Consider the following 23,611-nt stretch of genomic DNA (forward strand, 5'->3'; position numbering starts at 1 on the left):
GGACCTTCAGTACTTCATTAATTTGCTTTTTTCTTCCTGCAGCCCGACCCGCGACTGGCAATGGAGTACGTGAACAACGCGAACAGCTACAGTTCTGGAGACACCATGAGCAGCTCCTTAGCCAACATGACCATCAAGGATCAGCACCACCAGGAGAACGGAGTCAAAATGAAAGGTCAGACATTAGAAATACAGTCTGGAAGCAAAATAGGACCCAACACACAAATGCAAACTCACTAAAAATGACAAGAAAGTGTCTTTAATGAGATCTTTTTCCAGCTTCAGCTCAACTTGTGAATCCTCTGAGCTCCACTGGTGGGTCTGAAATCAGTCTGATGACAGAGAGCTGTGAGATGTTGCTGCACTTTGGTTGGCAGATGATTTGGATTAAACAATGAGCAGCTTTCTTTTCTTCTGTCTGCAAACCATTATTTCTCACAGCACGAGTAGAGATGATGCTATTTTTGTGCTGTTAGACCTACGCATGTTCAGTTTCCAAGGATACAAAAGATTATCTGATGGTGCACGTCCAAAGAATCTGTCAATTCCACGCTTCTCATTGATCGTAGCTAGCCGCCCCTCTAGTAGAGGGAAGACAGGAAATTACATGACCCCACTCTTCATCAGTATAAAAGCATAGAGCGGGTTTATGCAATCAGGGGGATCCAACGTGATACAACACCTCTGGAAACTCTTGGAAAAGTATTATTTTTAAGGAAAAAATTGAGACAACGGCAACTTTTTTGTATAAATGTGGTTTTTGTAGTATGAGGAAAAACTGTGCAAGTGAGCCATCGCGTTGGTTTTGGTTTAATATCCGGGATCAGCTCGTGTGAGGGCTTTATATGTTCAGCTCAGACTGTAGGAACAGGAGAGGCCTATCGATGATCTATCACCTCCTTTTTATCACTTACTTTTATTACCACAAATAATTAACTGTAAAAACTTAGCTAAGTTGAACTTTAAGTAAAAATCAGTGTAATATGAATCATTTTAATATCATTCCATATTTTCCCTCCGTTGTCCACCTACACTGAGGCTCACAGTCGAGTGTCCAGTGCTGGTGTGTACCACACGTTCTCTGACAGCCCGTTCTCACTCCCGAGGCGTAACATGCCGACGTTTTGTCACGACGTTTTGACCTTCGGCGTTCTTATGGTACGCGGCAGGTTATGGCCGAAATCCAGTGCAATGACGCTCCCACAGTAATAGACGTTCCAGCCCTGTATTCCAGCCCTAAACCTAACCTTTTTCCTGACCTTAACCAGGACTTTAATGATGTTAAATAGCGTGTTTCTAAGCGATTTGAAGAAAAAGAGCGAACATGTGTAGATTGAGTCCATACGGTTCTCATATTTAGGAACGTGGTGGGTAGCCGAAAACGTAATATGTTGACGATTTGTCACCTAGCGTAAAATGTTACGCTTTTGGAGTGAGAACGTGTTGTCTCTGAATATACCCGAAGACTTATATATTATTAGTCTGATGAAAACTGACCTACAGAAGTACAAACTCATTTTGTACACCAGCAACAAAAATCCGTCTGATTATGAAATGTGAAAAATGCTAAATTCGTACTTGTTGTCAACCGCTCTTCATCTGCAGTTAAGCTCTAAAGGTTTGTGAGGTGCCCACAACAATAAAACCTCTGAGGTATTATCTTCCTTGTGTTAATAACAGCTTCCTGAAAAGGGATCAACGATGGACGTAGCCACCATGATCCCACCCGGTAATAAAACTGACTGATTGATCACTGCGTCACTGCTAACACTGAGGCTAAATGTTACATGTGGATAAATAGGAGGAGAGCCGTTAGCAGGCTGTAATCAAACTCTATGATCACATCACATAGACTGAGCTAGCTGCTAATTATAGCGAACTGTAAAAATGTCTCTGAAATTACAGCATGTTTGAGTGGAAGTTATGTAAAATGTTTTAATATTTAAATATAAATGAAACTTTGTGCTAAAGAATAAACAGCTTTGCTCTTTTGTGCAATAAACACTTTTATTATTAAGTTTCTTACCTATTTAGCATTTATAAGCATATAAAAGCCTGGAGTAAATGATTTGTCGTTTTCCTTTGTAGCACTGATGGAAAGAGGCTGTTATGTAAACAGATTATGACATCTTAATTAAACACAGTTGCCAAATTGTAAAATCCAGTTTGTCTTCATTAGAGGATTTAAATGCTTTATATTAATTATTACATTAAACTACAATTTAATGTGTTTTAACAACGTATGAAATGCATGTATTAGCTGTGTGTGGGGCTCACAGGTAAAGGGTTTCTAATTAAAGCTTTAATCCTAGAATAGACATCAAAGAATGTCAAAGAGAAGAATTTAAAAGTAGAGTTAAACCAAATTTCACTGTCGTCTGGGTGGAGGCCGAGCTCCTGAGTTTCTACAGAGCTTTGTTTTAATCTCTTACATAATGGATAGAAGACATGCTCGACTGCAGCTGCACTGTGCTCTGTAATCCGGGCATCTGGGTCAGACCCCTGAGAAAGAGCCCCGTCTCCATCCAGCTCCACTGTTCGCTCGCAATTCAGTCCATAAACAATCGGGCCTTTAACGCAGCACAGAAAGCATTTTCAGAAAGCTCCATTTGATGCCTGAAACGTAAACGAAGAGCAGATAAATGGCTAAAGATGCATCGTGTTTGCTTCACTGTGTTTGGACAGATTTATTCGTCACAGAGCGAATAATCAGTGTCAGACCTCTCAGCAATGTGTTCTCCCCTTTTTTTCTAATCTACCCAAATCAACCACATGGCTAATTAGTACGTAGCCTAGCTTTCCCCAGTTTACAGCCCTCACTAGTGCATTCGTTCTCCCCGTTTCCATTTCCCATCATCTTATGTGCTAACAGGAAGCAGCGCACAGAGTCAGGTCCATCTGCAGGGGTAAACAACACATGTATCAGCAGTGAAACACAAAGTGAGTATCCCTTTAAGCAGCAGATGTGGTGTGTGGAAAGTGACGTATTTGTAAAGTGAGATTAGTTCGTTTAGGATATTTAGAGCTTTTAGCCATCTGATGCTTTAGAGGTGCTTTGCTTAGTTCTTTGGAGTGATGCATACAAAATTGGAGCTTTCAAAACTGTATCTATTGATCTGCAAGGAAGTGCGATACAAACAAGAGATAATTTAGTGTTTTAATTTTGTTTTCAGCTGTAATCTCATAGTTATGGGTTTAAAATGTCATAATTAAGAGAGTTAGAGACTTTCCTGATCTAATGCCTCATAAATATTATTGTAATAACAATTCTAAAATTAGATAATTAAGAGATTATAAACAGAGTTTCATAATTAATCCCATAATGTTGATTTATTACAGAATTACAGAATTACACCGTCCGAGTCCATAACGGGACAGATTTTAACATTTTGGCGGTGTCATCAAAGACGTGGTACGCCTCCAGGCGTTTTTTGGTTGCCTTGGTGACACATCCCCACTGTGTCTGGATGCTGCAGACATGAAACAACCTTCCCGTTAAAATTTGTTAGTGTCAAAATCTGAAAAACATAATTATCTAATTAAATTATCTAATTAATTTAAGATAGTCTGATATCCTGTAAGTGGTGTACAGCAAAACAAAGGCACCAAATACGACCTAAACTGACTGCCAGACTTTTATTTATTATAAATAATTCATTAATAAAACACAAACATTTTAGGCTATTGTTTTTATCTACTCTCCCAACACTGCTGATACTTGTGACTAACAAAATGGGGTAAACGTCTAGGCTGTCTGGATTTTTGGTGATTTGCTGAAGTCTTTACATGAAGCAGATTGTATGTGAGGATGACCTGATGAACACACAACAGTATAATCCAGGAAATATATGTCTAGTTTTCTAAACCGGACCTTAACATAATCCAAATCTGCCATGTAGCCCTCAGTCAAGCTGAGGCTGGCGATGCTGTCTGAATGCATCGTTCCAGAAATAGTCTTCCTTTTTGGAAAATCGAGGCAGTAGCTCTGCTGTAGTTCAGTATTTATTGTTTTAAGGTGAGTAGACTGTGAATAAATGTGTTACCTCCTTAAACAGAGCCGACTGAAGACTTTTCATGGTTCTGGGTTTAAATGTCAGACTGCCGCTGATGCCTTTTAACCATTTTGAATTCTGCTTCACAGTTGACCTCTAAGCAGCGTGTGTGGTTGGTTTTTTCCAAGTTTCTGTCACGATTACCTCGGCTTTGACCTCCAGTTTACCTTTGATTTGCAGAGGATGAAGCAGCACTCAGTGAGAATGGGGTGAATTCTGTGTCTGAGCTCTCTCAGCCAGACAGCAGCCACTGTGATGACGAGGCGCAGCCCGGTACGCCCGCCTGCACTTCTGACATGAAGCCTGAGCTGCAGCTTAACCCGTGTTTTAGCTCTTATTTAGCATGGTTCAGTTTGTGTGCAAATCATCACTTGATTTATCTTCTTCATTTAGAGCTCTATTGAGAGAAACGCTCGTCTTGGTTTGCTGGTTTTCTTTTGCTCCCTAACTCTAAACTTTTATGATTCAAGTTTGAGTTTTCTTGCTAAAACCTTTTGATTTGCCTGATTCTACAGCGAGTTGTGTTGTTACCACACAGAGTGCAATAAGAGCCAGCGAACATGAACAGATCAGTGACTAACATGGAAAACAATGCCCCTCTGTGCCTGTACGATGTGGCCACAGTAGCGTCACTCCAGCCCGGGTCGAGCAGGCTTTGATCATAAATACTGAGACTGACAGCTTTTTCAAAGCGAAGCGAGGTGGGAAGTCATCGGGCTGAAAAACCTCCTTGATCTCTTTAACAGCTTCTGAAGCTGCTGACGTGTGGTAGTAAACACAACATTAGCCTGAGCTGTGTGAACCTGATGAAGTGTCAGATTAGACTTTAACAATTCCTGTTGATGTTTGACTGAGATCCATTTATCCAACAGCAGAGGCGCCTGCAGAGAAAGCAGGAGCTGAAGATACAGAGAGCACCGTGAGCAAAGACGAGGGGCAACTCGGTACGCCTCCAGACGCTGAGCTGCTGCCTCTTTTCTGATGCTCGTGCTTCCTTTTGTTTCCCCAGCATCGTTAAAAGAATAGCAGGACATTTTGAGAAATACACTTACTCGATGAGATGTGCAGCTACAGCTGTTAGTTTAGCTTAGCTTAGCATGAGACTCCACTTGTTTACGTGGGTTATGTATGTAGTGGAAGCAGGAGGCCCCCTGACAAGTCCTGTAACACTCAGTTATTTATTAAAAGAAGGTTTTCTCATGTGAACTACAATTCAATTCAGTTTTATTTATATAGCACCAAATCACAACAACAGTTGCCTCAAGGTGCTTTATATTGTAAGGTAGACCCTAAAATAATACATACAGAGACCCCCTATGACAAGCACTTTGGTGACAGTGGGAAGGAAAAACTCCCTTTTAACAGGAAGAAACCTCCGGCTGAACCAGGCTCAGGGAGGGGCGGGGCCATCTGCCGGTTGAGACTACAGAAGAGGTCGACTTCATTCACATTTGAAATGCTCACAAAATTTGAGGTTGAGTGCATGCAGGAGACCAAAGTTGGTATCCCATTTTGGGAAGAGGAAGAAAAAGGAAAATTCCATCGGAAATAGATACCAAATTGAAAATTCGGGGAGTTCTAATGAATTTATTAGTGGACTGACCTTCTGTCTCCACAGATATGCATTAAGAGACACGGCAGTAAAGCAAAGTTAAAATTATATGATTTTGCACCTATAACTATCATGTCAGCTAGTTGTCTCTGTTACCCATTATAACATAGCTCATTATATGCTAAGCTGGTTGACTGTAGCTAATATTGTCTTTATTTTGCGTGTACAGACGTGAGAACAGTGTTAGTGTTTCAGCACGTTCTTCCCAGACCATTAAACACTCTGGTTATTCTCAGAAATTCCTCCAATGTTGTTAAGATTGTTGCAAGCTTCACTTTTTTCTGTGGATTTTGTTGTTCATATCCATTTTCTTTCGCTTTCACACATTGTTTGGTTAGTTGGTTAGTTTTAGGCACAAAAACTACTTGGTGAGGTTTAGAGAAGGGTAATGATTTTGGTTAAAAGTCGCCCTGCTCAACCTTGCACGCTGTAAAATGACATAAAAGCTGATGGTGAGTCGTCACTGATGCCAGAGGAACCTTTATGACTTCTTACTCTTAGATAACTCTCACAGAAGAAAGTTGATAAGTGTATTTTTCAAAGTGACCAAAGCTTCCTGCTGCTGCTCTGTATGTTTGTGCGTTTCTTTCAGTATCTTCACTGGAAAACAGAGTTTCTGGGTTTCTGTTTTGGCTTTGCTTTTTTCTTCCAATGCTTACTTTCAGACGGTTATATATGCGGCCCCTTCCAGAACTCCAACATGATCGTAAGAAGGCTCGAGAGGCAAACATGTCCCCCTTTTTTTAAACAAAAAGATGGTTACATCCTGGCTATTTCAGAATGAAAGGAACGTCCAGACCACAGGCAGATTTAAGAGTCCTGTGATCTGTTAAACAGATGCACGGTTGCGGGGAAAGCCAGGGTAATGTTTAAAACAGCTCAAGTACCACACAGAGCAGCGTTCAGTGTGGTACTGCTGCACGAGGCAAGAAAATAAAAGCCTGCTTATCCATCTTTATGATTTTGAATGATGTCTTTATCTAACCTGTATTTGCTGTGGGCTTTCTGCTTTGACTGAAGACATGCTGTATGCAAGCTTTTATTGATTCGTTTGCACCGGGTGGGTGTATTAATCACACACGAGTGACAGAGAGCCATTACTGACTGAGCTCTCTATCTTTTCCATCTGTCTCATTATGTTCCATCAGCAGCAGGAGCGTCTTCAACAGGTAGGCTGTTGTATGTTTTATTGATTGCACGTAGACAGTATTTATTTACTGCAGGAGATAGATATGAATGAGCCTAGGTGCAATGAAAGCAACCTCAGAGAGGAAGCAGCTGATCACTCTGTTGTGTTTTAGTATGTTCCATATAGTGTTAAATTAAATGGATCCTCTATTCTCTACAGTTGTTGTCAGAAGTTTACAGACACGCATGAATATTGTGGTAATTTTGGGCTTTTAATGATTTCTTCAAACTGTTTTTTCTCCAGGGTTCAATGATTGTGCAACATACATCTTTGTTGACTTTAAAAAACAAAAACAAATAAAGTTTTTTTGATTTTCTCTAAGCCACACATGGTCAAAATGATAGGTTCACTCCCACTAATATCAGTTTAAATGTCCCTTAGCAAGTTGCAACTCGGCCGGATGTTTTTTGTATCCATCAACAAGCCTGTTGGCATAATTCTGTCTGGACATTTGCCCGCTGTTCATGGCAGAATCAGTGGAATTAATTTAAAGTGGTTGGTTTCCTGGCACATACTCGACTTTTAATCGTAATCCACAAATTTTCAAATCAAAGCGTAGAGGTCGGTGCTTTGGGGAGGCCATTAGTTTATACATGTATAGTCTTTATTGTAGGGTTTTTACCTTACAGTATAAATCACCTTGAGACAGCCTTGTTTGTGATTTGGTGCTATATAAATACAATTGAATTGAATAGTCCTTCTTCTTCATTATTCCATCCACTTTGTTTGATGGCACCACCACCATGACAGACCTGACCCACATCACTCACCTGTGCTCCAAACATCATGGTGACCAAACAATCAGGCTTTTCTCCAGAAGGCATTTGGCTTGTCCATAAAGGGGAAGTCTCAAATTTCAGTCAAGCTTGAAGGTGTTGGTGTTGGAGCATTGGATTTTGGATTTTTGGAGGGCTTTCTTGTTTTGGCATCTTCTCAATCCCTGAAGATGTAAACCTTGCTTCACTGTGATCAGCCATGCTGGTGTTCAGGCAGTTTCATGGTAGGCTTGAGCCTTGGTGGTTGTTCCTGAACATCCTAACCAGTTTACTCTCATCTGACGATGACAGTTTGGGTCTTCCTCAGCAAAGCAGTGACAGAATAACTTTTACTTTCATGCAGTTGTTCAAACTGCTGATCTTAAAACTGCAGTTTTTTTAGAAATGGCTCCAAGAACCTTTCTAACTTCCAAATGCTGCAAAGAAGAACTACCAGCTCTAATCAATCACAGTCACTAATGAGAAGTTAATAGACCTCTGCTTTGTCAAGTTAGAACCTTCAACACCATTAATTCAAAGATTTAAGTGGATGTATGTATATATCTGAGCCTGTGTCTACAATTTCATATTTTTAATATATTCAAACTCGTGTTACCCAAGTCCTTAAACATGTATGTTGTACAATCATTCCACCTCTGGAAAAAAAACAGTTCAAGGAAATAATTATAAGGCTGAAATCACCACAGCATCCATGTCTGCATATGTAAACCTCTGACCACAGTTTCTGATTTTCCTGCTACTATATTAAAGAGTCTGGAGTGTTCCACCTGAATTCAGATGTAATCAGTCACTTCAGTTTATTTAAATGGTAAAACACGCACATCTTTAAAATTTCTGCATCAGTTTCCTTTAATGATGCGTTTATGGATTAAAGGTTAAAAACACCACCTTCTCCTCTCGGCTGATTCCTGTAAGGGTCGGCAGATCATCCGCCTCCATCTAAACATTACACCAAGCATCATTTAAAAGTTCAAAACAACAAACTTGCGCAATATGTAAATATAATAATTTAGCACAAGTTATTATTTTTTCATTATTTTATTTTTAGAGTATTTCTATAGTTTTAAAACGGCACTAACCCTCACCCATTACGGTAACAATAAGAAACAATAAAGCACTTTTTTATAATTATTATTCAGTCTTTACATTTTTTTATATTTTCTATTTTGTTTTTTTTTTAGATTTGAGCATCTGCAGTTTTCAATTCGAGATTCCTGGAATTGAACATTATTTTCAGTTTAAAGGGAAAATGTGTTATAATGAATAGTTTTTCTGATATTGACCGTTTGACCAGATACTGTAAACGTAGTCCTGACACGTCGGTGTACATGGATAGCCTCCGTATTGTATCAAAGTCGAAGGAATTTATGACGTTTTTGGCTAATTCAGCTGAAGAACTGATGACCTCGTGCCACAGCAAGGTGTCCAAATTTGCAAATGTTTCTTCTAGGCTCAGAGTATTCATCACGAAACTTGCACACAGTGATCGCCTAGTGCGTCTTCCCTCAAACTGTCCTCGGGCTCAAGGTCACTGTGAAGGTTGACCGACTGGTGGAGGCAGAAATAAATATTTATTCCTTTCTTCACAACCGTGGCTCAGTGTGTTGGATGCAGTGCAGCCAACTAAAGAAAAATCAAACTGGAAAAAGAAAAATGACAAATCTTCAACTTAAACATGATCCTGTAAATGAAACTGAATAGAAACAGCTCTGCACTGGGCTAAACCTGCTTTAACAACGGTCCCTGATAATAAAGACTCTGTGGTCCGCTCTGCATCATGACCTGGCATCCCTGAATCCAGTGGCTCATACTACTACTTAAAATAACAATTAAATACAAATCAAATAAGTTAATGGATAATTCTATATGTTTAAGGAAAAATAAATTTATTGATTAATAATACATGTATTTAACTACATAACTGTTTAAGGTTTTTATCATTTAATGTCAGAATGTGGAAATTTGCTTCTTTGTGTGATCATTTAATTATTCGTTTTTGCATAACTGTACGATATTAATGTCCAAACTCATTCTTGTGAAACACTCCAGACTCGTGTGTGTACTTAGAGGTCCGTTGTGGGGTGGGATACGTTATTTTTGCACTGCTAGAGTCGGCTCAGAAAGGCTTTACATCACATTTTAATCACGTATTCTGTAACAGCATAAATCACTGGTCTGTGTGTTGTGTTCACTGGAATGCATCATCTCTCCGTCTGACACCCAACTGTGATGCATTATTTTTTATTTTGTTTTCATGTGAACTCACACTTTTCCACCTTTAATCACTTCTGGGTTTGTTGTGTTGCATCATCACCGCTCACAGCTCTCTGAGTGTCTGGTGTTTGTTCTGGGTAATCAAACAGTCTTTTGTTTTCCTTCATCACTTCTCCACTTTCTTTTTTTTTTTGTTTCATTGGGGAGATGGATAACAAGTGCTGCTGTGAATGTCACCATTAATCTGCTTTCCAAACAAATTAGCGAGGCCTGGTTCTGGAGTCCGTGGTGAGTTTGGATTTGCAGAGTCCGATCTGCACAGAGACGCTGGGAAGGGCGTTGACTTCATGGGAGCTTCCTGCTCTCTGGACCCAGGAAGCAAAGCAGTGGGAGAGTGTGGGAAGAGGCTAAGTGAGTCTTCGTGGGTCTCTGAAGACCTCAGCTGCGGGGCAGAGATTAAACGGGACATGCAGGCCAGCAGGGGGAGCCCTGAGTGGGCAGGAGCTGCAGATCCTCAGAGGGCCATCAGTCTCGACGCCTCCGAGTGCCTCAGTGAAATGAGCAACCTCTCTGGAATGTCTTTAGTCCGCAGCACGGCTTTGGAGGACTTGACATCCATTGGGGACAGAAACTTGTGTGTTCCTCAGGGCGAGGAGCTCATTTCTGAAGAAACAAACGATGGACTGACTGCTGAAGGAGCAGCTCCGAAGCCCCTCGGTGACTCCGGAAGCAAAAATATCACGTCAGAAACACCCCGGGCTCCTCATACGCAAAGTGCGCTCCAGTCTAGCTCCGATTCTCATTGTGAAGACCTTTCCAAGAAGCAGCGCCTTTTTAACAAATTGCCATCTGACACGGCAGCTGAAAACAGCGGTGACTCATCGTTACATACAGCCAGCTATTCAAAGCCTGACATTTCTAATGACTCAGAGATGAGGAGCGGTGTGGCTCAGACCACCGGCACCGCCGAGCTCCAGAAAACGCCCCCCCAAAGCACCCGAGCCAGAAAGTCTTTGGTGCCGGTCGCTGTTTTCAAAGGTCTGTGTGCTGTCATGTTCACCAGTTCAGAACCAGTCCTCTTCAGTTCACTCCTTCCACTCCTTTGATTTCCAACGCAGCTTCTGCTCTGTGTTATGCAGCACTCTCCCTCCGAAGTGTTTCTATGGACGTTAACTTTGACCCGAGGAGAAGCTTGTCGTCCTCCCTCCCCCCACTTTAGCTTTTTTCTTTCATCTCTCCATCTCTGCTCACTTTGCTGGTTATGCAGCCCTAAAAAAAGCCACCTTTTTGTTTTATGTGTTTTCTTGCATGCTGCATACCCAACATCACTCATTTCACTTTCCATGAGAATGCATTCTGGCACGCTCATGGAAGCAAAAGTCTTAACTTATTGCACTTGGGTGGATATGAAAAAATAATATAGATATTAAGCTTTTAAAAAAAGGTGCCAAAAGCTAAAGTTTGCTTCTATTTCTTTTCTATAGCTCAAGGAGTGATGGATAACGGAGATAAGGTACGTCACCAACGGCATTTTTTAGGTTCAGTCGCTCATTTCTTTATGCCTTTTAGTTGTTGTGAAATATTCTGGTTTATTAAAACCTTTGGTTTTATTTTCTTTAGTTAACAAACACGACGTATTATTACCCATGTCTATCACATATATTCAACATTTAACTGAACTCCTTCCAGCGACAGTGTTGAGCTCTCAGTAATTACTGTTTTATTATCAGACTAAGAAAATACTGCAGTTTAGCTCAAACTGGAGCACAAACACTGCAAACTATAATATTTATATATTATATAATCCCATCAAAATGCTGCAAAAGCACCAATATCAAAAACCTGCTGGACTCCAATTAGTGGAGGTGATTCATAATAAGCAGCTAGCAGCTACACCTGCCTGTGTTGGACATTTTAACATGCAAGTCTACGGAGATTCACTCACATTTGGAGCAAGTCTCAAGTGGCCACAGGAGGAATTGCAGTTTTTAGGCACTGGCCTCATTTCCCAGGATGATGCCTCTCGACTTGAACCAACGACTCTATAAAAGCTGGTTCATGCACCTGCCTGATTTGCCCAATAGCACACCCCCTTGAACTTCCAAGTATAATAATAAGAATAAATTGGATTGGACGCCCTATCTAAACAGCAGGGAGGTGGGGCTTCTGTGCCTGAGATGACCATATTAGGACTATCCCCTCTCTTGGCACTACATTTGTTTGTGTAAAAACAAGATCCAAGTTATAATAAACCAGAACATTTTATTCATGTCATAAAAAAATCCTTTATTTTTATCATCTTTCAGTTATTTTTAATCATTCTTTTGTTTTGTGGTCATTGTCATTGGACCTTTTGTTTTTCATTCATTTCTTCCTCTTCATGAAAAAGACTCAAACTGCCACCACACCGACCTCTTCCCCTCAAAGACCGTCCATAACCGCCAAGGGCGCCAAATCACCTGCATCCTCCCGAAATGGCCACAGCTCGATCCCCATTAAAGTCAGCAGCACAGGGCCCAGGCAGCCTGGAGTAAGTACAGGTCTGAATGCAGCTTAGAGCTCAGACGTGAGCCGACTGACTCGCTCAGTTTTCTTCACACTCGCTGACTGAATCTTGTTTGAAACGGTCAAAGAAAAACATGGACTGGAACCTGATTCCTCCCTCTATTATCACCAAACATTATATGAAGAAACAACTCATCAATTCCCCACTGATTAGTGTGCAATGTTACTGCATTCAACCATCTCCAAGACGTCTCTTTGCTGGAAACTAAAATAGTGTTGTGGTGACTTTCAGAGCGGTGCAAAGTCTCAGACTCCAGGGGCCAAAACTTCTGCCAGAACTGCAGCTCAACCAGGTACGAGCCGAGGACTTTGTGCTAAACTCAACTTTTATTTTACTGATTTTCGTATGGAAGCCTAAAGCGGACTGTATTAGCCATATCATTTAAACCTGAAACACGCTCATTTTTACAGCAAATGGGTTTGGCTGTAAATTTACTTTTAGTTTGCAGACTGTGATTGCCCTTTTCAGTTAAATATTTCGGTAATTTCTTTATGCAGAGAGTCAATATTCACAGTGTTGACCCTTCTTATTCACACCTTCTGTAATTCTCTGCTGGATATCAGCTTCTGGGCCAAATCCTGATTGATCGAGATCCATCCATCTGGAAAATATGTGTTCGCCGGCTGGGAGTGGTTGTTAGAGGTTCCTAGTGGTAGTTGCTTTGGTTGCTTGCAGGTTGCTGCAGTCACTTGTAGTCCCTGATAGACACCGAGCTGTCTGCAACGCAGGCCGTGCTGTAGTGCTTGTGCCTCACCATCTCAGAAGGTACAAGCAATTTTTTTTTTCTCCCCCCCTTTCTCACTGTCCCTCTCCCCTTCTGTTTTTCCTTTCCTTCCTCTTTCTTTCTCCCTTTCCTATCTCTCACTCATGTCTGTCCCGTCTGTAACATCTGAAAATAAAATATAATAAATAATAAAAACAAAGATCGACCAAATGGACCAATACGGCAATGCCACGATGATCCATTTGGCAAAGTAAATCCATTGGGTATCCTTGTTGGTCTTCAGACAACAATTCTGATGGCTAAAGAACCAAATGGGACAGGTGAAAAAAAAAAAAAAAAAAAAGAAGGTACAAGCAGGTTGTAAGTACCTCACAACTCCCTGCAACCTCCAGCAACCACATGCAAACCAGCTGGTAGAGGTCGCTGAACAGTCTCTGTGTGACTGGATCTGTGGTTAGGAAACTGCCCACATCTAACCAAGAATCAGTGGACTCTTTGCATAAATGTGATTTATGTACCAGTAGAAATGTCATTATTCTTTACTAAATCACAGAAACAGGCATGAAATAATCTCCCCCCAAAATCCAAAAGCAACAAAGTGAATGGAAAACAGAAATTGTGTCGGTGGCTAAACAGCTGTGCAGAGAAACTCTTCAAAGAAAAAATGGCACCTAACGGGTAAAATAATTATTTAATCTGCTCTTAAAGCTCGATCGTGGCTCAGGGGGTTGGGAAGCGTATCTGTAACTGGATGGTTGCCGGTTCGATTCCCGTGCTCTCTGTCCTTGTCGTTGTGTCCTTGGGCAAGACACTTTTCCATACCGCCTACTGGTGATGGCCAGAGGGGCCGATGGCGCGATATGGCAGCCTCGCTTCTGTCAGTCTGCCCCAGGGCAGCTGTGGCTACAACCGTAGCTGCCTCCACCAGTGTGTGAATGTGAGAGTGAATGAATAGTGGCATTGTAAAGCGCTTTGGGTGCCTTGAAAAGCGCTATATAAATCCAATCCATTATTATTTTTAATATAGGCTTCCGTATTTTTGGAGTACGCGGTAATGATGTGTTATATTTTCTGTGATCTAGCTCGTGCCAACAAATCCCTCACTCCAAAAAATGAAAAAGGTAAAAAAATCAAATCAAATAAAGGAAATGATTAGAAATCGCTTCCAGCCTTGCATGGCCACAATAACACGGTCTGATCTGCTGTTTCTGGATCAAACTCGGTCAGCTTTTAGCCAGTAGAGCTCCTAGTATGCTTTATTTTTTATTATTTTTTAATGATTTCTTCTACATGCATGACTCATCACACTCCTCCTAACTTATAATTTCTCTGGATCCTCTAGATGCCAGGAGTGGACAGAGCAGCCCCGGCACTCCCAAATCCCCCGGTAGCCAATCAAATTCTGCAAAGTCAGGGGCCGATGCCAACAAAGTGAAGAAGGTGGCTGTGGTTCGCTCCACCCCCAAATCCCCGGGCTCGCTGAAGAGCCGTCCACCGGCTCCTCTGGCTGCCGCGGCGCCGCTGCCAGACCTGAAGAACGTGAGGTCCAAGATCGGCTCCACAGAAAACATCAAGCATCAGCCCGGAGGGGGAAAGGTAACCCAGGAAATACTCTGAATACACCCCCTCACAGAACACTGCCCACTGAGTTTGCAGATCAGAGTTTTAACATTCACGTGACCGAGTGGAGTCGTCTATGATCCAGGCGTATATTTCTATGTGCCATTGTGGGTTTTTAATCATAAAACCTTTTCCTGCCACAAATGTGTCCCTCTGTTTCTGCAGCGTTTCATTTTGGCCTATTGGTGTATCATGGATAGTCTCAAAGCTGTTTTTAACATCATTTCTTCCTCTTTTAATCGCTGCATTGTGATTAAACGTGATGTTTTGCAGTGAACCGTGGCTAACAGACCGAGAGCCTCGAGAGTCGTTCCAGTTATAAAAACGATCAAATCTGAGACAAAGTTCCTCAGAATCAGCTGATATTTCTGCACAATAACGTGATGAGACCAGGCAGGAAGTTCAGGTTTTGTCCAGGTTTCAGGTCTGAGAAGCACCTCTTAAAAACTGCAAATCAGTTTTGTGTAACATCTGATGACCCCACTCGGTCATTTTACATGCTTGAGTTTTAATACCAACACAGAAGGCCCTGAACCCTTTGTTGTTCCTTCCACCTACCATTTCCCTGTCATGTCTGTTTCCAGAGTGGATTTGCTCATTTAGTTTTTTACTTGCTCCATTGTTACTTTTATTATTACATATAGGGCATTATTTCAGGGGCCAGCAGCTATGAAGAGAATGAAGAGCACACAGATTAACTAGTTAGTTTAACTTGAAGAGAAGAGCACAGACAGGTGAGGGAGACAGGTGTAACAGTGAAGATGTAAGGAGGATGTAGTGAAGGTAAGTGGGAAAAGAGGATGCTGGGATGTGTGGTGACCCTAAAAAGAGGAACCGAAAGAAGAAGACTAGATGATGACGATTTGTCAGGGTGAGATTTCAGAAGTTCAGGTGTTACTATACAAACACAAGTCAGGCAGCTGACTCACAATAATCCGCACACCTCAGGTCTCAACAGACAAATACACTAAAGATTATTTTAATCAAGTTAGTTTTGATAAGGACACAATGTAACTTTTTAAAAAAAAGATATTTTATTATTATTGTTATTTTTTTATTTCAATATTATTTAGCTCTAATCTTCCCGGGGCAGCCGTGTCTCTAAGAAATGTTTGTGGAAGTAAAACTCCAGTCTGCAGCTCAGTGTGTCGAGTGTAGTCTGCAGTGTGATGTCGGTGTGTGTGTGTGTGTGAGACGCTAGAGGTTTATTTTAGCTAAAGCCATGCAGGTCGTTGGTCTAATTTTATTCAGGGTGCAGTCACGTGTCCGATGTTTTACTGATGAAACTCAAAAGTATCACGTGTTGTGATATTTATGGACCAAAATAAATAATTCAGCTCCATTCAGAGTTCAAACTAGAAAGTTTTTATTCTGGTAGATGATAGAAGAGCTGAAAAATCTGTCTTTGGTTCCTGCCAGTGTTGGACAAGTAAAGAAATGAGAAGAAGTGAAGACCAATGCACACTTTGAATTATCGACTCTCACCAACCCCGCATGCGGTCACACTCCCGCACGAGTTTCTTCCCACTTCTTTAATCAAATCAAGCCATCGTCTAAACTCTAAATCTAAAAGCTGACATTTTCACTTTTCCAGGTACAAATCCTTGATCAGAAGTTGGACTTTAGTAATGTGCTGTCTAAGTGTGGCTCCAAAGACAATATCAAACATGTACCCGGTGGCGGCAATGTGAGTAACTGGGGGATGAACTCAACTCCAGACTCTTGAGTATCTCTGCAGTTATGACCATCAGAAACTAACTCCTGGTAAAAGCAAAGTGCTCTCCTCTAATGATCCGATCAGAAGGTGGACTGGATGTGGAAACACAATCTGCTCAATAATCCGTAATTGGCATGGACTGCATATAAAAGATGGATGTAGCCACTGTGGCATCACTCACCCTGGTAGGCTGAGTCCCGTTTAACAGCTTCCAGCTGTTTGTTTTGGTCTTTGACGCCTTAGTTTTGGCTGAGAAACTGAGGTATGCAACGCAGCAGCGTCTTCCAGATCACAGGGAAGGACAGCCCTAGACGTAGCCACCAGTATAATCACGAGCTTTCTCTTCCAGTAACCGCTACTGGACTTGGTTGACAGTCCCAGAGGTATATGGTGCTGCACTGGAAACCACCTTTTTATTGCTTTGGCCATTAACAGATTGTCACCCATAGTTAGCACGAAAGACGGCAACTTGTCTGCACCAACCAGAAATGTTTTACCTTCAGAGTAAAAGTTGTCCTGCTGCTGCAACCAGCGTGTTTCAAAAGGCACAACTTTTATTTTGAAACGGTTTGTGATGCAATTTTTCAAGCGACGGCTCCACAAACAGACAAGTCGGCTTCTACTGTGCAAACTGTGGGTGACTACGGCGGTCTGCTAGCAACTAAAGCAATAACAAGGAGGTTGTGGGTGCAGAACCTTTTTTGCATCAGCCAGGAACCAGTTGGTGAATACACAGTTTTCTGTAACAACCAGGTGGTTGCCGGGTGGTTGCCAACTAGTCTCTACGCCTGTAAGACAGACCTAACAGACCAATCAGACTGTATTAGCAGACTGACGATGCTTTATGGCAAAATAAGCTCAAATCTAAGAAAACAAATAAATTAAAAAAAAAAACGAAAAATAGCTGTTGAGTCCATTCAGTCGTAAGAATTGAGTTGCTACCACGTGATTGGCTAATTAGTTATTGCATTATGAGCAGAAGGACAGGTGTACCTAACAAAAACTGCTTTTGGCTACTACAGGAGTCGCCCTCTGCTGGACACAGAAAGAATGCAGGTTTAATTCAGCTCACTGTTCAGACCCAGAAGCTACGTCCATCATTTATATGCAGTCTATGCACATAAGACTGAAGTTTTTATATGATTTTAATTCTTTCACTGAAAACTGGTGATGTACTGAGCTAAAGCTGGCATCTTTAACATTAAACTGATTATTGATTTGCTTTTAACACAGAAAAAAAAACACTTATATGGTTCTGATATTTAACAAATAGCTCTGTCTGTCCCAGTTAACATTAACACAGCCTCCTCGAGTTGGTTATGTTGACAAATTTGAGCAATTTTTAAAAAAAAAATTAATACAATTTTTAGTATTTCTTTTTCATTTAAGTAATTTTGTGAGTGCAGCGTATTTCCTTAGTTGCTTTTTGTTTTTTATTCATGTTTCTGTTTCTAAAGAGATTTTTTTTTACACTTAATTAAGTTTTAATTAACTTTAATATCCTTGCTAAAACATCTGTTTGAAACTCTGCAGCTGCATTAAAACATCGCTATTTTTGCAATCTGCTCCACTAAAGTCGTCAGAAAACTGACGACTTCCTCGAAACGTGACAATTATGCAGAGTTACAGATGGCAGCTTTAACGCCGAGATCTCTTTCACCATCTCACTTCCTCCTTTCGGGCTGATTCTCTCCCCCCAGCTGTTCTCCTTTTATTTCCTGAAGAATTTACTTGTTTTCTGTCTTGTTGCAGGTCAAAATCCTCGAGAAGAAGCTGGACTTAAGTAACGTCCAATCTCGCTGCGGTTCTAAAGACAACCTAAAGCACACGCCTGGTGGAGGCAAGGTGAGAGAGACTGTAGCTTTAAAAGAAGTCCCACTAATTCCACAAAGGCACAAGCAAAGGGATTATTCACAAAGCCTGTTGCATCATTTACAAGTGCAGTTCAGCTTGTTTTACAAAAAAAAGCAACTTCCTGTCATTACAGTAGCGCCATTCTATGAAAATCAGCAGGTACCTCACACCTGACCTCATCAGAATCAACTGATTATGCACTGAAAATGTCACATGGACCCAAATACGCCAGGCTCCCCCTGCAGCCTCGCTGCTCTGTGACTCAAAGGGTTAACAGTCTCCCCCTCACCTGTGCACTTCTCCATCCAGACTGAAGGATTTCAGAGGTTTTCAGAGTCTGACGTGACTAAATCTACAACTTTATCAGTTCAAGTTCAAATTCAAGCACATCCTCTCAATAAAAAGAGGAAATGTTGAATCCATTTTTACAAATTCTGTAAAAAGAGCTGTCGTGGTAAATAATCTCGATCTTTTCCAAAGTACCTGTGATTATGATGCCAGAGATGGTGAGCAACATCCTCCACAGCGTTACACCACCTCGTCCATCCTCAACCGTTCATGAGAGGCAGGATGGATCCGTGCTTTCGTGGGGTTTATGCCACATTCTGACCCCACCATCTGAATGTCGCAGCAGAGACTTCGGTCTTCTCTTGTCTAATTACTGTGCATCTGCCTCAAGGTTCGACGTGTTGTGCATTTAGAGTTCTCTGTGAACCCACAGATGGATGTGTGGGGAAAAGATGAACAGATTCTCAAATACTCCGCTAGCACCAACAACCACACCATGTTCAAAGTCCCTTAAATCACCTTTATTCCCCCCAGTCTGATGGCCTTTAGCGGGTCTTTCACCATGTCTACATGCCTCAATGCATCAGGTTGCTGTCATGTGATTGGTTTTACTTCCTCCCTGTCTCGTTATGTCGGATTAGTCCCAGCTGTGTTTCCCTCCTGTTTCCCATTCCCTTGTTACTCCCTTGTGTATTTAAGCCCTAAAAAAGTATCTGATGAGTGTTTAATGTCATATTCTTGCATTTATAACTGGTGCTGTCATCTCTCTGTGTATTTATCGATCTCTAATGAAAAGTCTCAACCCTGTACGGTCAAAGTCATCACAGGATTACCTTCAACTTTTTTCTGATTGTTTCATTTTTTCCCCGATTGTCAAAAATGTGGAAAACAGTTAAGTGAAAATAAAATTAAAACCAGTTTTACTGCAGGTTAGAGTTGGAGTCATCTCCGATGATGACTTGGCCCTCAGAGGTCTAACTTGATGGTTGCCCCTGTACAGTTTGAAAACCTCTGAAATGCTTCACCTGATTGTAATGGCTTCAAAGCACCAGTGCGGCGATGTGGGGACATCTCCTCACGAGTGTTTCGGTCAGCTCTCACTCCCCCGAGCCTCAAACTCGTCCCTCCAACATCTAATCTTCCTCTCCAGTAATCGTCTTCATTCGCAGCTCTTTGCTTTCGCCGCCATAACTGTGTTTTTTCACCCCCATGTATCAACTTTCCAGGTGCAAATTCTCGATAAGAAGTTGGACTTGAGCAGTGTGCAGTCCCGGTGTGGCTCCAAAGATAATATAAAACATGTACCTGGTGGTGGCAATGTGAGTAGAGGTGTGCTTCCACTGAACGCATCCTCAGAAAGGAGCACAGATCCTCCCGTCTGTGTCCAGCCCTTCTGACCTCCCAAACGCTGACCTGTCAACTTCTCCCATTAACAGTTTTACTGAACTCGTGAACAGATCTGAGCGTTTCATACTAGAACAGCACTAAACCGCCCTCCCAGTGCTTTTCTTTCACTGGTTTAGATGCTCTGTAGTTTCTAAATCAGAGTCTTCTTAGTTTAGTGGATCTACCGTGTTATGCAATGCTCTGCGTCTCACGTAAGCCCGATAACTCTGTTGAGTCTTTGCCCTCAAATCTGTCCCTGAAGCCACACGCATGAATCCTGTTTGTGGACGTTTTTATTTCCTAAAACCTTGATGTGAAGTGAACTAATTGTCCCCTCAAAGTGTCCCGATCGGGTAACAAAGAGCCCCGCTGTCCTCGGCTTCTCCACCAAACAGTGCCTGTTGTCATCCACGCTGAGGTGACCTCAGCTCGCAGAGAGACTGAGCGCTCTGTGTTTGCAGACAAACAGCCAAGAGTGACATCATCTATCCATGCATGGTGATGCATGGCTGCTGAAATCTGGCTTTTATCAGTTAGTGCAGAAGATGGTCACTCGTTTTTCTGCACTGGGGTAAGGTCGCACCGCTCAGATTAAAACTTTAAGTGTTAATCCAGTGTGTTAGTCGGTGCTGTTAATCTGTGTTTCCTTCCATAACCCGGTTCCAGAAAGCAGGTTTTTATAGTCAAGTCTGTCGTAAATGTAAGGAGAAAGATGGAAATCACAGATTTATTATTAATACATATTTAAAAAATGATTGGTCATCGTGCAACAAGTGAAACCTTAAATTTAAAGACTCCACACAATCCCCCATAAATCATCATCTGATTTCATTGACTGACTGAGTCGCTCTTATCTAAAAACAAAGGTGTTGATTCACTAAAAGCTCCCACGTTTAGAGACAGCTCCAACGCGACTTTAAAGTACGACTCAGAGACCGTTAAACCTGCTTTCAGGAACAGATTCACTAACAGGCCGGTTTTATAGGATCAGTTCCTCTGTGGCTGCATGCAGGGCGACTTCAGAGCTGCTGACTCTGCTGGTCTGCATTCAAACTCTGTTTGTGCTGTTTTTTTCCTCTCAGATTCAAATCGTGCACAAAAAGATCGATCTGAGCAACGTTACATCTAAGTGTGGCTCGAAGGACAACATTCGTCACAAGCCGGGTAAAACATTATTCCAACTTCCTGCTTAATTTTAGGTGACGAGCTTTTGTGAACAGAGTACATAACGACAATATAATTAGTAGCAGAAGTCTCCTCCACCTTCAGTGTAAATGCAATACCACACGTAGTAATTTATGTCCATGCCTCTGCTCTGAATACCATGAAAAGCATTAACCTAAGAAGCTGGGGTGGAGGTGGGTTGCAAAGCGGCTTGGAGAGCCGAACGGCAAACACTCAGTCTGCCTTTTTTATTTTCGGATGGGTGGGAACAGTCAGCTGGTCCCTGCTTGAAGGTCTCAGGCAGCTGTGATTATTTCAGTAAAACATTTTTTAATGATGGTTTTCTTAATATTAACAAAAACTGGTTAAACTTGTGTAGCTCTGATTGTTTGATTTTAAAAGCAGGAAATGTACTGATGCTGGTTCTTACACTAAGTACCAGTACAAGTTCTTCCACTTCTGTAATAATGGTGCTGCACTCAGATTATAATTTTTTTTTTAGGTGGTGGAAACATTGAGATCAAAAACGAGAAGCTGGAGTTTAAAGTTCAGTCCAAAGTGGGCTCTCTGGGCAACATCAGCCACATTCCTGGAGGCGGGCAGAAGAAGGTGAAGTAAAAATCCACCGACGCGCTCTCTGCAGGCTAAAAGCAAAACGCTCAGGGCACCGTGGCGCTTCGTCACAGTTCTGTATGGAGACCAATCCGTGCCAAGAAAAAAATCGGAAAACAAACATTTTGATCTTCACTACATTCAAATTTCTACAAGCTTTTCCTCTTATTCCTCTTAAAAGTTAAACATCAGATTTTTTGTATTTATTTGTTTACTGCTAATGCAGTTTAAGAGTAAGATAAAAAAAAACGAGACAAAATTTGCAGCTAAAAACTTCAAAAGCATCATATTTACTAATGAAAAAATAAATAAATAAAAATTCTAGAACTGAAAGTACATAGACAATATACACATATAATTAAAATTCAATTTAAATTAACTAAAGTTTGGCACCATTTGGCCTCAAGCATGTTTCAGTGCTCGGCTCTCTTCTTCGGAAAACCAGCTTTCAGCTCTTCTGCGTCTCTGTGGGTGAAACACACTCAGCAACACAGAAACAGCAAAACTAAAACCAGCGAGAACATTTCAGCTGATCTCTAACAGCCACGCTGACGTTCGTGAGGGTGTCACACACACAGCAGCTTTTAGAGCTTTTTTTTTCTTGGTTTTTCTGCTTTTTCCCTCCTTTGTTCAAGCTTCCATTTTCTTCATCCTGCTGATTTTCCCTTCATTTTAAAGTTTTCACTGTCGTTCTTGTCAAATTTCACTGTTGTGACAGCGTTTCGGGGTCACTGGAACTAAAAGTTTACAGGGGAAAAAAGGCAATTTAAAGAGATAAAGTTAGCAAAATTTATGTGAAAAAACTGGCAATGTATGAGAAAAACAGTGAATAATTTAATAATAATAAATTGGTTTGTTTCTTTCTTGTAATTTTATCACAATTTTCTCATATATTCATCAGATTTTTCTAATAAATTTCAGTTTTTCTAATTTTACCAATTTTCTCCTTTAAAATGTCTTTTTTAATCTCAGAAATTTTGTCTTTTTCTTGTAAAATAATTTTAAATTCTTCAAACTTTAAAATTCTGATTATATTCTCTGAATTTGACTCCTCCCCCAAGCTCCTCACATTTTTTTATTTGTATTTTTTTTTTTTACCTTCAGCGGCCCTGAGACGCTGTGCTGCATTTTCTCATCAATTGTTTTGCTTTATTTTATTTATTTTTCATTTCTGTTGAAACCATCACGTGTATTTTTGTTGCATGCCTTTTTATTTCCTTGCTGGGGCTCCTCTGTAGAGGGAGAAGGGGAAAGACGGAGAGGGGAGCACCTCAGACAGCCCCTCGGTCCTCTCCCCCGCTGTCACCCCCCCTCAGTCACCTCCGACTGTCCCTTCAGCACCCATCACACCCATCCTGACGAACCCTCTCATAAAGATTGAGGACTCTTGTAAGTACCTACAAGCTGCTTCATCTCAGACTCTCAGACATGAGACATGACGTGGATAGTGCTGATTATGAGTTTTCAGGATCTGAGGCCTGTGCTGTGAAGCTAACCTAACATATCAGTCAGGCCAAGAGGTCATTCACACAGCCAGAAACCTCCTGCAACCGCTCTGCAACCATCAACCGGAGGTGGCTCGCTGGTTGCTGACCGGTTTCCTTTAACATTTAAAGAAATGTTATGAACATGGAAGCTGTAAACGTCTTTATTTCTGTTGCATGCATGCAAACAGTACCTCATGTGCACACACTTTTGAGTAAACAGCTGAGGGCGAATCATAACGCAGGAAATTAAAAGATTACGTGGTGCAGGACTATCATTAGTCCTTAAAAATCAGAAAAATCCAGGCCATGGCTGATCTGATGTCTGACCTTCACCTCCGATCTCGCCACAG

At 41.4% G+C, this 23,611-nt stretch overlaps 2 protein-coding genes across 21 annotated transcripts in view; both read left to right on the forward strand.

Moving 5' to 3' along the window:
- LOC146703638 (microtubule-associated protein tau-like) overlaps positions 1 to 23,611 on the forward strand; it is a 36,853-nt gene that overhangs the window by 9,802 nt on the left and 3,440 nt on the right. Inside the window, exons 2-16 of one of the 20 annotated variants that reach the window (XM_085466940.1) lie at positions 43 to 175; positions 4,233 to 4,325; positions 4,925 to 4,996; positions 6,813 to 6,833; positions 11,328 to 11,356; positions 12,233 to 12,373; positions 12,641 to 12,701; positions 14,216 to 14,254; positions 14,476 to 14,729; positions 16,348 to 16,440; positions 18,223 to 18,315; positions 19,839 to 19,931; positions 21,081 to 21,162; positions 21,665 to 21,771; positions 23,013 to 23,163. In XM_085466940.1, the coding sequence (XP_085323066.1) occupies positions 61 to 175; positions 4,233 to 4,325; positions 4,925 to 4,996; positions 6,813 to 6,833; positions 11,328 to 11,356; positions 12,233 to 12,373; positions 12,641 to 12,701; positions 14,216 to 14,254; positions 14,476 to 14,729; positions 16,348 to 16,440; positions 18,223 to 18,315; positions 19,839 to 19,931; positions 21,081 to 21,162; positions 21,665 to 21,771; positions 23,013 to 23,163 (1,444 nt within the window). In that variant the 5' untranslated portion in view covers positions 43 to 60. The remainder of the gene's footprint in view (positions 1 to 42; positions 176 to 4,232; positions 4,326 to 4,924; positions 4,997 to 6,812; positions 6,834 to 11,327; positions 11,357 to 12,232; positions 12,374 to 12,640; positions 12,702 to 14,215; positions 14,255 to 14,475; positions 14,730 to 16,347; positions 16,441 to 18,222; positions 18,316 to 19,838; positions 19,932 to 21,080; positions 21,163 to 21,664; positions 21,772 to 23,012; positions 23,164 to 23,611) is intronic. The other 19 variants (XM_085466936.1, XM_085466937.1, XM_085466938.1 and 16 more) reach the window with 19 other exon arrangements.
- On the forward strand, positions 10,054 to 11,170 carry LOC146703639 (uncharacterized). The gene has a single exon (XM_085466956.1). It carries the CDS (start codon positions 10,074 to 10,076, stop codon positions 10,947 to 10,949), a length of 876 nt encoding a protein of 291 aa, XP_085323082.1. The 5' UTR covers positions 10,054 to 10,073; the 3' UTR covers positions 10,950 to 11,170.

The sequence above is a fragment of the Copadichromis virginalis genome, linkage group LG8, assembly GCF_057382275.1.
Source record: "Copadichromis virginalis isolate Kocher_CV1m ecotype Utaka linkage group LG8, C_Virginalis_male_GT1.1, whole genome shotgun sequence".
NCBI lineage: Eukaryota > Metazoa > Chordata > Actinopteri > Cichliformes > Cichlidae > Copadichromis > Copadichromis virginalis.

What these genes read in the sequence shown, in the direction of transcription:
- LOC146703639 (XM_085466956.1), top strand. Translation starts at nt 10,074, where the DNA reads ATGTCACCATTAATCTGCTTTCCAAACAAATTAGCGAGGCCTGGTTCT.